Here is a 13058-nt window from a genome sequence, read left to right as displayed (position 1 = left end):
AAATGACATTTCTATTCAGGGGAGGGGGGGAAATGATACACTTTTAAAAACAACCTCTCACTACTCCCAAATCCTACAAGAATAATTGTAGCACTATAATAATCCAAGCATTACAGTTGGTGGTTATGGTCTGTCTAGTAGTGAAAATACAGTGAGTTTGCTTGGTCTCATGGGATTTTCAGTGAAATATATCAGGAATCAGTTGTTATGGGTATTATTTTAAAAGCAGCTTAAAAACGGGATTCAAAAGAGGAGGGAAGGGAATCATAATGAGAACAGACATTAAAGGAACACAAGGAAGAGGAGAAACTAGCAAAGAGAAAACAAACAGGTGAAGAGAAAAGACATAAAATAGCGGAAAATGGAATATATCTGGTAAGAATCCACAACCAGATCAAGACATTGGATTAAATGGACCACTGGTATATTGTAGCTACTGTAGTAATTCTTGTGTTCCTAGAAAGAAAGAGAGATCAGAGAAAGCAACAGAAAAAAAGATCAGAGTAAATGGAAATTGAAGCATAGCAGGCAAAAAAGACCAAGATGACATATATGCACAAAAGCATGGAAAGTAGAGGAGGCAAAGTAGTAAAAATAGAAACTGAGAAAACAGAGTAAGAGAAGTAGATAAGGAAATAATGGAATAGGAGAAAAAGTAAGATACATACATAATATAAGAAGAAAATGAAGATCAAAAACGAGGTTTTTGAAGGTGCACAGGAGATTTTTTGCATGCCTAATTACATTGATACACATAAAATTTATGGGAATTGGCTGTCCAAATCCCCTAGACAGCTCTGAAAATCTCAGCCCACATTGTGCCCCCACAAGGGGATGGACAGGAATGCAACTTGCTCTAAAGTACGCAGTTTCAGAGCACATAAACTTCTAAACACTATGCCAAAGCAGAAAAGCAGCCCAGGGCTGGCTGGGCTCACCCAGATGTGATCCTGCAATGCTTCATAGGTTTCACAGGGAAGAGGTGAATGATGTGGGTATGAGGGTGGAGTGGTATTCTATTAGAGAAAAGTGGGAAAAGGAGCACGGAAGTTGTTGGGAACTGTCAGAGAAGGAGGAATGTTGGGAGAGGTCAGATAAGAGAGAGTGGAATCATTTGTTTAGCAAAACAAACTGAATTTTTGGCTTTAGTGAAAATACTAGCATTGCAAAAACTGTGTTATTTCAGAAATTGGATTTTGTACCAGTTGCCCTATTGTTTGGACAGCCTTTGGCATTAGTCTATACGGAGCCTAAAACTGTTGTCTTGATGAAGATGAATGTCTTCTGAATGGCTGTGCTGGCTTACCAGGAGATTTTTTTGCTTTATATGACCAAGTAAACTGAGTAGCAATACAACAGCTGCTTTACAGGGGGAAGTAAATCCATGAGTCAGCATTCAGCAGCTGTAATCTAGATGATTGTGCCAAAAGCAAATTCCACATCCATGGTTGCTTCTCCTCTCATGCAGTAGAACTGGCACGATCAATCTAGAGTACCTACTTGTTGGCTAGTCATTTTAGGTGCCAATCTAACTTTTGCCTACACTTTGGAGCAGTCACATAGAAAGGCATGTGGCACAAACACAGCACTAAGATGATCACTGGTGGATGCAGTGATGAACGCAGATTCCTATTGCACATAGTAACAAAATGTAACGGAGATTCTCAGACAGTACCTGAAATGGGTGAATTTACAGAATAAACGTTCACTTTTCATTGTAAGACACTTCAGTTGAGAATACTAGTGTTTTAACAAGGAACCATCAGTTCTAATCCTTTATACAGTGCCTAATACTTAAGAAATTACTTCTCTCTAAGTACTTATACAATCTCCATTGCTGGAGTACTTGGGTACAGTTGAAAACAACAATAACACTGGTCTACAATTTTTGAGAAGTCGTCTGCTTCAGAGATAAAATGTGCTATTTATTATGTATTTTGATGTGCTGAATTCAAATATGACAATTAAAACAACTGATTGGCTTCTGTTTCTAAGATATTTAAGTTTTTACATTTTATGTCTATGTATATTGTGTAGATAGTAGCGTTTTAATCAAAAATTGTGAACCTAGGTCTTTTCATGTGTTTATGGTTGCTTTACATGATAATATTTCACCTGTCCTGTTTATGTAACACTTTAAAAATCAGCAAAAGGGTTATATAAATAAAATTTATTATGAAACAAAAGGCAAAAAACTATTATGTACATAGTTTAGTCCTATTCAGTGTCTACTCAGTGCTTCTTGGCTTGTCTCTTGTATTCATTAAATGGAGCATCTCTTGTCACTGTCCAGCAATAGTCTGCAAGCGTTGATGGGCTCCATTTGCCCTGACAGTGTTTCTCCGTTGTTGCAATGTCCTGGTGAAATCGCTCGCCGTGCTCGTCGCTCACTGCTCCGCAGTTCGGTGGAAAAAAATCTAGATGAGAGTGCAAAAAATGTATCTTTAGTGACATGTTGCAACCAAGGCTTTTGTATGCCTTGAGGAGGTTTTCCACCAACAACCTGTAGTTGTCTGCCTTGTTGTTTCCGAGAAAATTTATTGCCACTAACTGGAAGGCTTTCCATGCCATCTTTTCCTTGCCACGCAGTGCATGGTCAAATGCATCATCTCGAAGAAGTTCACGAATCTGAGGACCAACAAAGACACCTTCCTTTATCTTAGCTTCACTTAGCCTTGGAAATTCTCCATGGAGGTACCTGCACTTAGGACGGAAGAATCCCATGCACTGCTACAGACTAGGGACCGAATGGCTAGGTAGCAGTTCTGCTGAAAAGGACCTAGGGGTCACAGTGGACGAGAAGCTGGATATGAGTCAACAGTGTGCTCTTGTTGCCAAGAAGGCTAACGGCATTTTGGGCTGTATAAGTAGGGGCATTGCCAGCAGATCGAGGAACGTGATCGTTCCCCTTTATTCGACATTGGTGAGGCCTCATCTGGAATACTGTGTCCAGTTTTGGTCCCCACACTACAAGAAGGATGTGGAAAAATTGGAAAGAGTCCAGCGGAGGGCAACAAAAATGATTAGGGGTCTGGAGCACATGACTTATGAGGAGAGGCTGAGAGAACTGGGATTGTTTAGTCTCCAGAAGAGAAGAATGAGGGGGGATTTGATAGCAGCCTTCAACTACCTGAAGGGGGGTTCCAAAGAGAATGGAGCTCGGCTGTTCTCAGTGGTGGCAGATGACAGAACAAGGAGCAATGGTCTCAAGCTGCAGTGGGGGAGGTCCAGGTTGGATATCAGGAAAAACTATTTCACTAGGAGGGTGGTGAAACACTGGAATGCGTTACCTAGGGAGGTGGTGGAGTCTCCTTCCTTGGAGGTTTTTAAGGCCCGGCTTGACAAAGCCCTGGCTGGGATGATTTAGCTGGAAATTGGTCCTGCTTTGAGCAGGGGGTTGGACTAGATGACCTCTTGAGGTCCCTTCCAACTCTGATATTCTATGATTCTATGATTCTATGAAAGCTGCTTCTGTTTTGTCAATGGCCTTGACAAAGTTCTTCATCAGACCCAGCTTGATGTGTAAGGGTGGTAACAAAATCTTCCCTGATTCAACAAGTGGTGGATGCTGAACACTTTTCCTCCCAGGCTCCAATGACTGTCGGAGTGGCCAATATTTCTTGATGTAGTGGGAATCTCTTGCACGACTATCCCATTTGCAGAGAAAACAGCAGTACTTTCTGTATCCAGTCTGCAGACCAAGCAAGAGAGCAACAACCTTCAAATCGCCACAAAGCTGCCACTGATGTTGGTCATAGTTTATGCACCTCAAAAGTTGTTTCATGTTGTCATAGGTTTCCTTCATATGGACTGCATGACCAACTGGAATTGATGGCAAAACATTGCCATTATGCAGTAAAACAGCTTTAAGACTCGTCTTCGATGAATCAATGAACAGTCTCCACTCATCTGGCTCGTGAACGATGTTGAGGGCTGCCATCACACCATTGATGTTGTTGCAGACTACAAGATCACCTTCCATGAAGAAGAATGGGACAAGATCCTTTTGACGGTCACGGAACATGGAAACCCTAACATCACCTGCCAGGAGATTCCACTGCTGTAGTCTGGAGCCCAACAGCTCTGCCTTACTCTTGGGTAGTTCCAAATCCCTGACAAGGTCATTCAGTTCACCTTGTGTTATGAGGTGTGGTTCAGAGGAGGAGGATGGGAGAAAATGTGGGTCCTGTGACATTGATGGTTCAGGACCAGAAGTTTCATCCTCTTCCTCTTCCTCGTCTGACTCAAGTGAGAATGATTCTGGTGCATCAGGAACCGGCAGTCCTTCTCCGTGGGGTACTGGGTGTATAGCTGATGGAATGTTTGGATAATGCACAGTCCACTTTCTCTTCTTTGACACACCTTTCCCAACTGGAGGCACCATGCAGAAGTAACAATTGCTGGTATGATTTGTTGGCTCTCTCCAAATCATTGGCACTGCAAAAGGCATAGATTTCCTTTTCCTGTTCAACCACTGGCAAAGATTTGTTGCACAAGTGTTGCAGCATATGTTTGGGGCCCACCTCTTGTCCTGATCTCCAATTTTGCAGCCAAAATAAAGGTGATAGGCTTTCTTAACCATAGTGGTTATACTGTGCTTTTGTGATGCAAAAGTCACTTCACCACAAACATAGCAGAAGTTATCTGCACTGTTCACGCAAGTACGAGGCATCTCTGCTCACTTTGGCGAAACAGAAATGTGTCCCTTTGCAAAATCAAACACTGACAAATAAGAGAGCATGACACTGTATGATTTCTAGAGCTGATATAGGGCAATTTGTTCAGCAGAGTGATGTAAGCTTTGTTATGATTGCATCATCCATGACTTCTAGGAATAACATGATGCAATTCATATCATATATGACGCAATACCAGCTTCAGATTGCATCATTCATTGTTTTGCCTAAAAAGCAAGTATTGTCCAAACCCAGTCATAGATTTATTCATAGATCCAGTCAAAGATGTATTTTAGTTATTTCTGGTTTAAATTGAGATCCCTTCCCTTTATAACTCACTTATCCTCCGCCATTCCCAAGTCAAGGGTCATATATACTGACCCAATAGCATATCTTGAAAACTAGAGCCAATCAACAATTTTAAGCATCATTTTCATTCTTAGTGACCCAGAATTAGTAACGTTTGATTACATTTATTTCAGAAGCATTTTGGCTGTAGAGCAGTGTAATCTCTCTCTCTCTCTCTCTCTCTCTCTCTCTCGTCCTTCCTTCTGTAAGAGAAATGACTTTGATGAGTTTACTTTTTAGATTCGTTTGTGTGAGAGAGATGTTTTGAACATGATATGGTTAGCAGCCATTCTCCTCATGTATTCTAAATACTGACTACAAAACACTGCTGCACTGAGTATACAAATTCTCTGCTGGTGTAAACTGGCACTGCTCCATTGACTTGGGTGGAGGTGCACTGATTTTCCTCAGGAGAATATTTGGTCTAGTGTGTTTCTTCCTTTAATTCACTGATTAAAAAAAAATCAAATGGGGTAGGAGAGAAAGAGAGCACACAAAACCCTGCCTGCCTCCTCCCCTACACTAAACAAAGATAAAATGGGTAATACAAGTGAAAAATGAGACACAGAACTTCTGAAACAATAAGAGAAAATATTCCCACTACTGTTGTGGTGCACTCCTATGGTTCTTTGTGTAATTTTTTGCAGTAACTGATACAAAAGTGAAGAGAGAGAACTAATGCTGCATGGAGGACTCAATGAACTATGCTAAACCAACATATCATTGTAGGGTGAAAGAGTGCTACATAAGCAGACATATAATCACATGTTGTTTGGGGGATCAACTATTTAAAATAGTCACAACTTCTTGCTGACATTGCAGCAGTAAATTATGTTGTGATGCTGTGCACCTCAATTAAAAAGCAGATTCATCAGTTCTATTTCCAAGGGAGTGTGGTGTAAATCTAAGGGTGTCACATAGCTAGTTTTCATCTCTGTAGAGTAACCAGTTGCTTTTTTTTTTTTTTGAAGATTTCTGCACTTTTGCATAAGGCAATGCAGGCTTTAAGTTGCTCAACTGCCCTCCTAATTGTAGGCAATATACCATAAACACAGCTAAATGGAGTTTACATAAAATGAAAATAAATATAAGAAAAGTTTTACAAAAACAAGCTTCTTTTAGATATGAACTGAATAGTTAAATTACCATTTAAATTGTTGTGATCTGGATTTTGGTGCTCACAATACAAATATACGTTTATGCCAATGGAAATTAACTCCCTTCCCCCCAAAATAAAACCCTATAGCTGAATTTGCAAGATATGCATGTCATATATTGGCAGATAGTAAGGATTAGTTGCTAGGAAATATTCATAAACAAGAGTGTCATTAACTTTAAAATGTCTGTTTATAGCACACTATTTTTGCTCCTGCATACAATAAATGAATCTTCTCTTTAAAAATAAAATTTAGAAGCATAATGAATACTCACAGAGTTTGACCAAATGTATCTGTTTTCTCTGAACTCTTGAAAAAGCTCACTTAGATCTCCTCACCATAATGACTACCTCTTCCCGAGTTACAAGGAAAATATTTGTGCTTCCTTTTGTCTCTTAGTCCTTCCATATCTCTAGTATGAACATTGCAAAAAATCTTGGCTAGAAATTTAGTAAAGCAAACTCTTCTGTTCTTTTCCCCCTCCTCATTAGGCTAGTGAGAAACATCAAAACTTTTGAAGACCTTGGATGTGAATTGTCACAGACCATCTTGTTGTTAAGTTTCTTAGTAGATGTGACATTAAACATGTTGGATCTGAGGTTCCATCTGAACAACAAAACCTTCTAAGGGAGCTTATCAGATCAATCACCTAATGTAACGGTTTGCTTCTCCATCTAAGAATAACTGAAGATAATGCAAGACTTTTCTGGAATAAACATGTAGAGCTCAAAGCTGTGAAATATATGTTTTTTCAATCACAATAATGGTAGCACACCTGTAGTGTTCGTTTTGGGAAGATGATTTAACAAAGAATCTGAAAGAATTTTGGCATAGCTCCCAATATAAAGACTTTTTTTTATGAAGAGAAAAAATCTGTAGTGAAATCTTATCAGCAATCAGTGATAATATGTGAAAAACAATGTCTAACTTTAACAAGGTCTTCTTGATTGAAATGTGAGCACTATCACTTTCAGTGCTGAGGTGGATTTATCATTTGTATTAACTGTTGTCAAACTATAATTACTACAGGACTGAGCTAAGATGAATGATGAACATGGGAAAAATACTGTAGTTTTAAAAATGACACACTGTACCTGGTGGTCTATATATTTACTATTATATAAACATTGAAGGGCTACATTACTACTGTTCTGAGGAAGTCAGCACAGTAGCACTACATAATGAATGATGAAGTTTCTGTTGACATTCTTAACAGTATCAATAGGCCTTACCAAATTCACAGCCATGAAAAATACATCATGGACTGTGAAATCTGGTCTTTTCTGTGCTTTTATACTATGCTATACAGATTTCATGGGGGAGACCAGAGTTTCTCAAATTAGGGGTCCTGACCCAAAAGAGAGTTGCAGCGGGTTGCACGGTTATTTTAGGGGGGTTGCAGTATTACCATCCTTACTTCTGCACTGACTTTGGAGCTCTGGGTGGCCAGAGAGCGGCAGCTGTTGGCTGGATGCCCAGCTCTGAAGGCGGTGCCCTGACAGAAGCAGAGCAGAAGTAAGTGTGGCAATACCATGCCATGCCACCCTTACTTCTGTGCTGCTGCCTTCAGAGCTGGGTGGCTGGAGAGTGGTGGCAGCTGACTGAGGGCCCAGCTCTTCAGGCAGCAGTGCAGAATTAAGGGTGGCAATACCATATCATGCCATCCTTGCTTCTGCACCGCTGCTGGTGGCAGCACTGCCTTCAGAGCTGGGCTCCTGGCCAGCAGCCACCACTGTGCAGCTGCCCAGTTCTGAAGGCAGTGCTGCTGCCAGCAGCAGTGCAAAAGTAAGGGTAGCAGTACTGCAACCCTCCTTACAATAGCTTTGTGACCACCCCACAATTCCATTTGGGGTCTGTACCCCTACAATTACAACAGGGTGACATTTCAGATTCAAATAGCTGAAATTATGAAATTTACGATTTTTAAAATCCTATAGCCATAAAATTGACAAAATGGACTGTGAATTTGGTAGGGCCTTAAGTATAAACAGACTCCGAATTATTTGTAAATTGTTATAAAAGAAATACAAATTAAAATTTTATTACCATGAACCAGTGTTAATAAATGAAATTGAAATTTAATACATGCTTTAAGTAACATATTGGCAGCAATACAGATGCCTCTTAAAATTACTCTCTGGCAAAGTAAACTATTAAGGTGTCAGAATGTCTTCATTAATGGCTTGGAATTAACCTCACATAAAAAGCTGAGTTTCATAATGCAGTATAAACAAATGGCCATTTTTAGGCCAAACTCGCCTCCTTGTTCTCTAAATAAACCTGGAAATAATTCTTAAAATTTTACTGAGGTGTAAAACAATAGAGGTGGCAGAGGGTGGGCAATAAATAGGGCAGAGAAAAATGGAAATAGTTTCCAGATTTCTAGACATGGCCCAATTCCCACAAATTGTACAGAGTGAAACGAGGAGCAAACATAGACAGTGTGATTAACATTTAAGAAGAAAAACACACCAACTATATCACATTCAAGACAGATAAAATATATATATACTTTCCTAGCATTATCTTTCCATGTAAGCAAGCAACTGCTGTAGTTATCCCAAAGATATTATGCAATCATGAATGAGAAGGGAGGAAGCCCATAGGACAATCTCTCTGTTAAGCTGTGGCCTGTGCTATGAAGAAAGTTTAAGAACTTCTGATCGACGGAATGAATAGGATAGCTCTACAGTCTCAAGCCCCACCTTGTTGTTTTCTCTGAGAGCATCCCAGCTCCTTTTTAAGATTCATAGTCTCACTTGGCTCAACTGCATCTACTTACTTCCCACCTGGGGGTGCCTCTGAAAACACCTATTGGGATTTAACTCAGAATACTCCATGGCACTGTCTGGCTTAATAAGGTGTCCCCTGTGGAGTACCACATGGGAATGTTACATTTTGGATAAGGGACCCCTTTGGTGTACCACTGAAAGACCTGTGAGTCTTATCACAATAGTACCCCCTTAGTCAGTCCTTACTTCAGCAAACCTCATCAGAAGTCAATAAAAATTTGCCTGAACTAGGTCCAAAACACTGAAGAAGAACTTCAAAATTTTGCTTTGTGTATATATATATTTTGTCTAAAGAACTTAAATTGTGTTCTGGTCTCTCACAGCTGCTGCTCTGAGGCAGTTAAATAAAGACAAATATCTATTTAAATGAGAGTAGTAAGATTAAACATTTTAAAAAATCCATATTGTATGGAGAACAGAGAAATGCTATTAATATGCAAACATATATGTATATGTAATGTAATCTTATTGGTTTACAGAGCCAAACTCCTCTGAGGAGTGTCACAAATCCACAAGATAGCCATGTGTGCTCAAATTTTGCATTTGGTTCTCTGATTTTACACTAGTTGAAAGATATGTAAAAACTCATGTAGGCAGACAGCTCCCTACTGACTACACTTCTAAGCAGCTTCACATGCATACATTATTCCAGCCAGCTAAGGTTGGAAGTAACTTATGCTCAAAAATGAGCTTGAAATCTGTCTATTTCTGTTTCCATGGGAAGCCCTTCAGGGCTCTCTCTGACCAAATGACACCCCTTATGAGACTGTGGAATGACACATTGAGATAATCCACAAATACATAACTTGTTCCATAATGAGATATGCAGTGCAGATTTTTGGACAGAATTTGGCTAATCAACAAGTCAGATATGGTTATTGCAGATGTTTGTTGTTGCTTTTGACCAAATGCACACTGTAAAAAAACCTATAACAGCTGTTACTGTTTTGCTGTGATAGACTTGGAACCTTTTATAAATTTAAATCTCTCTTTTTTTAATCATAACTTTGAGAACTGACCACTGTACATACTTTTTAATAACAAGTATGGTGTGTAATATAGGCAATGAAGGAGATTGATACCATGTTCCAAGAAATAATCTTTTGTATATACTATATCTGGCGGAACTGTAATCCTGAGAATCAACTGAAGTGTGTACAAAGTCCCATTGAAATTGTTATGACTCCTTTAGTATACCAGGTCAAGGGTTTAAAAATAAACCTTTATAGTTAACTTGCCTCATTGTACTTAGATTCTGGATTATTTTAGGTTCATCTGAAGATGCAGGGGTAATCTATTGGGCATCTATTGGATTTGCACCCCCTCCCCCGAATATAGATAGATAAATAGATAGATAGATAAAAACTACATTGAAGTGGCAAAGTCAAGCACTCACAAAAGTTAGGAAATGCTAGAGTTAAAGGTGGAAGTGCCAAGCTTTGTTCAGACCCCTTGTGCATATGGACTGTGATAGTCTTTAATGACATGATCCTATACTGTTTTTCTCACAGGATTACTGCCTGCATTCAAGTCAGGCAGCTTCCTCCTCCACACTGCCTGAGAGTCACCACCCTGCACTTTCAGCAAGGGTGGGGTTTGTCTGGCTGGCCAAGAGAAGAGGGCAATGCTTTCTGGCTTGGGGGAAGGAAGGGAGACGTAAAACTGCTGGAAAAGCAGTCAGCGTGGTAGATGACTCACCACCTAGGATTGAGGGGTTTAAAAAGGTCAGCTGGGCCTGGACCCGCCCCTCATTACTCTAAGCAGGCCAGGCAGCACCCACCCTCCCTCCCTCTTTAGGTCAGAAATATGCCTGCTGTTTAGCTATATCTGGTGTGCATTATGCTAGCCACCCCGCTAAGGGGAGCTGGGAAGGAATTTTTCCGTTATCACCATATTGGCCAGGTGCAGTTGGGGTTTTTTCATCTTCCTCGCAGCAGGTTCAGGTGTGCTCCGTTCATGCATAGACTGACGGGCGGTATAGCGGATGTTCGGTGCAGGGACTCCATAAATTAAGGCACAAAAGAATGGATACATGACTTGGAAAGGAAATTAAGGAGAGGTGTTTGGTAACTGCGCGAGCTGGGGCAGTTGGGGATTCCTCTGATTGCTACAACAGGGAGCCAACCCCCCATCATTATAGTCCACGTTAACCCCTCCTACAAGCAGGGGTGGTTGGTAAGGTCCTGGCAAGGGAATTGCTGGAGGGATCTGGAGGAAAATGGGGGGAGCTAGTGGAAGCCCCACCCTGGAATTGGCTGGAATTGGAGGTTCCCGGCAGTGGATCTACTGGAAGGACAGAAAGGTGTGTGTAGGAGGCGGGGGGGCTGGAAAAAGCAATCCCCCCCCCAGTGAATTTTGGGGGTTTTTAGCTGCACTGCACATTTTAACCACCGGGTTAGTCCCAGATATCTAAAAATAAAATTGCGGCCTGATTAAACCCATATCTAATGTCTCCTGCCAGCATAGCCAGACAACCAGCAGGGGAAGAACTGAGAGCACGGGAGAGACTGTTTTTTTGCTCTTAGTTCTGGTGGCCAGTGCCACAGCAGCCTGCACCAATGATTGCAGGTAAAGTCTGGCTCAGCATCTGTAGTCCTTGGCTGGAGCGCACTCTGTTCAGAGGGAATCTTTGGAGAATTTATTTGCGAAACTCTAAAAAGTCCCTACTGCGCATGTGCAAACTGAGATTTTTCAAAGGCTTATAACTTGGCCAAATTTGAGCAGTTTTCCCAGAAAACAGCATAGGCACATTTCTAACACAAAACAATCTTCCTTCCCCCACCTCCACCACATTTCAGGCCCTTACTCCAATGCATGGAGGTGGTAGAGCTTCTCAATGAAATAGATATAAGAATTTTTTTAAACAAGGGCAAAACAACATTTTCCCTTAATCTCACTTTCAACAACTACTGAATCATTTTTGCTGAAAATTTCTAAAATAATTCAGCCTGACACAAACTCCTGACAAGGAAAATTTCAGCCCAAATGGTAAAATTTTTGCAAAGTTATAAGTAGCCCTGGCAGATTTTTTTAAAATAATTTTGATGGATAATATCAATGTTTTTTTATTATTATTTTTATCCATTTAAATGTTCAGTTGCAAGAAATTATGCAGGAATCAGACAATAGTTATTTAATAACAGATGTTGAGATTCAAAAAGTTAAAGCTTTATAACTATTAAGACACAAATTGTTAACATCACGTGTCAAAATATACCAAGTAAATATCCTTAAATCAAACTCTAATAAGTTCTCAAGCAGCATTTTTCTTATTTTGCCTATCTGTGCATTTCAGTTATTGATGGAAACATTTTTTTGTGTGTATGGTGACACTTACCAACATTTTGACATTTACCAACATTTAATGATAAAAATTTAATCCTTCCAAACCTAATTAAGTACTGAAAGAGGGTTTTATAATGAAAAGTGTTGGACAACCTTAGCTCTAGGTGGTACCACCAACCCCACCAATAATAAATATAGTTCAAATTCTTTTGCAATTTCCAAAACACAATTAAGGTATTAGGATCAGATGCTAAAAATTTAATAATACTATTTGGGTTATGTTCCCTGTACCATAAAACCACTATGAATTTAAATCGTTTGCACTGAGTAGTTCCAGAAGATATGGATCAACATTAATTAATAAGTAAAGACATTGCACTGAAAAATCAGCAAATTCTCTGACTTCTACAAACTATTTGTTTTAATATTGTTTTCTGTCAAACACAAACATATGTTTGTCCTCGATAAAACTAAACACTCTGTGTAATCTCAGCTTCTGTCACTTTCTCCTTTTTAAGCACTCTAAATATTTAAACAAGGTAGACCTGAAAATCTCAAGTCAGTAATCTTCTCCGTATGTCTTTGCCCCTGAGGTATAACTATTAATGCACTAGCACTGCATTGACATGAAAGAGATAGCTATTAAAGTCCTACCTGCCCACAGGCCAGGCCCATGCCTCTCTCCCCCATGCCATGAGGACATGATAAATTTAACTCCAGGGCATCTGCACCGGAAGCCTGTAAGACATGCACATACACATACACAAAGTTAATCATAAATATTATACTCTTACGATCAC

The 13058-nt window shown here is 39.9% G+C and overlaps 1 protein-coding gene across 2 annotated transcripts in view; it reads right to left on the bottom strand.

Annotated features, from left to right (window-relative positions):
• The window catches only part of DPYD (dihydropyrimidine dehydrogenase), a 613360-nt gene that overhangs the window by 136010 nt on the left and 464292 nt on the right, over window positions 1-13058 (bottom strand). For both annotated transcript variants that reach the window (XM_054037742.1, XM_054037743.1), the window contains exon 16: window positions 12913-12996. In XM_054037742.1, the coding sequence (XP_053893717.1) occupies window positions 12913-12996 (84 nt within the window). The remainder of the gene's footprint in view (window positions 1-12912; window positions 12997-13058) is intronic.

This window comes from Malaclemys terrapin, chromosome 8, assembly GCF_027887155.1.
Source record: "Malaclemys terrapin pileata isolate rMalTer1 chromosome 8, rMalTer1.hap1, whole genome shotgun sequence".
NCBI lineage: Eukaryota > Metazoa > Chordata > Testudines > Emydidae > Malaclemys > Malaclemys terrapin.
Note: the sequence above shows the minus strand (reverse complement) of the source record. Positions and strands in the feature narration are given on the sequence as shown.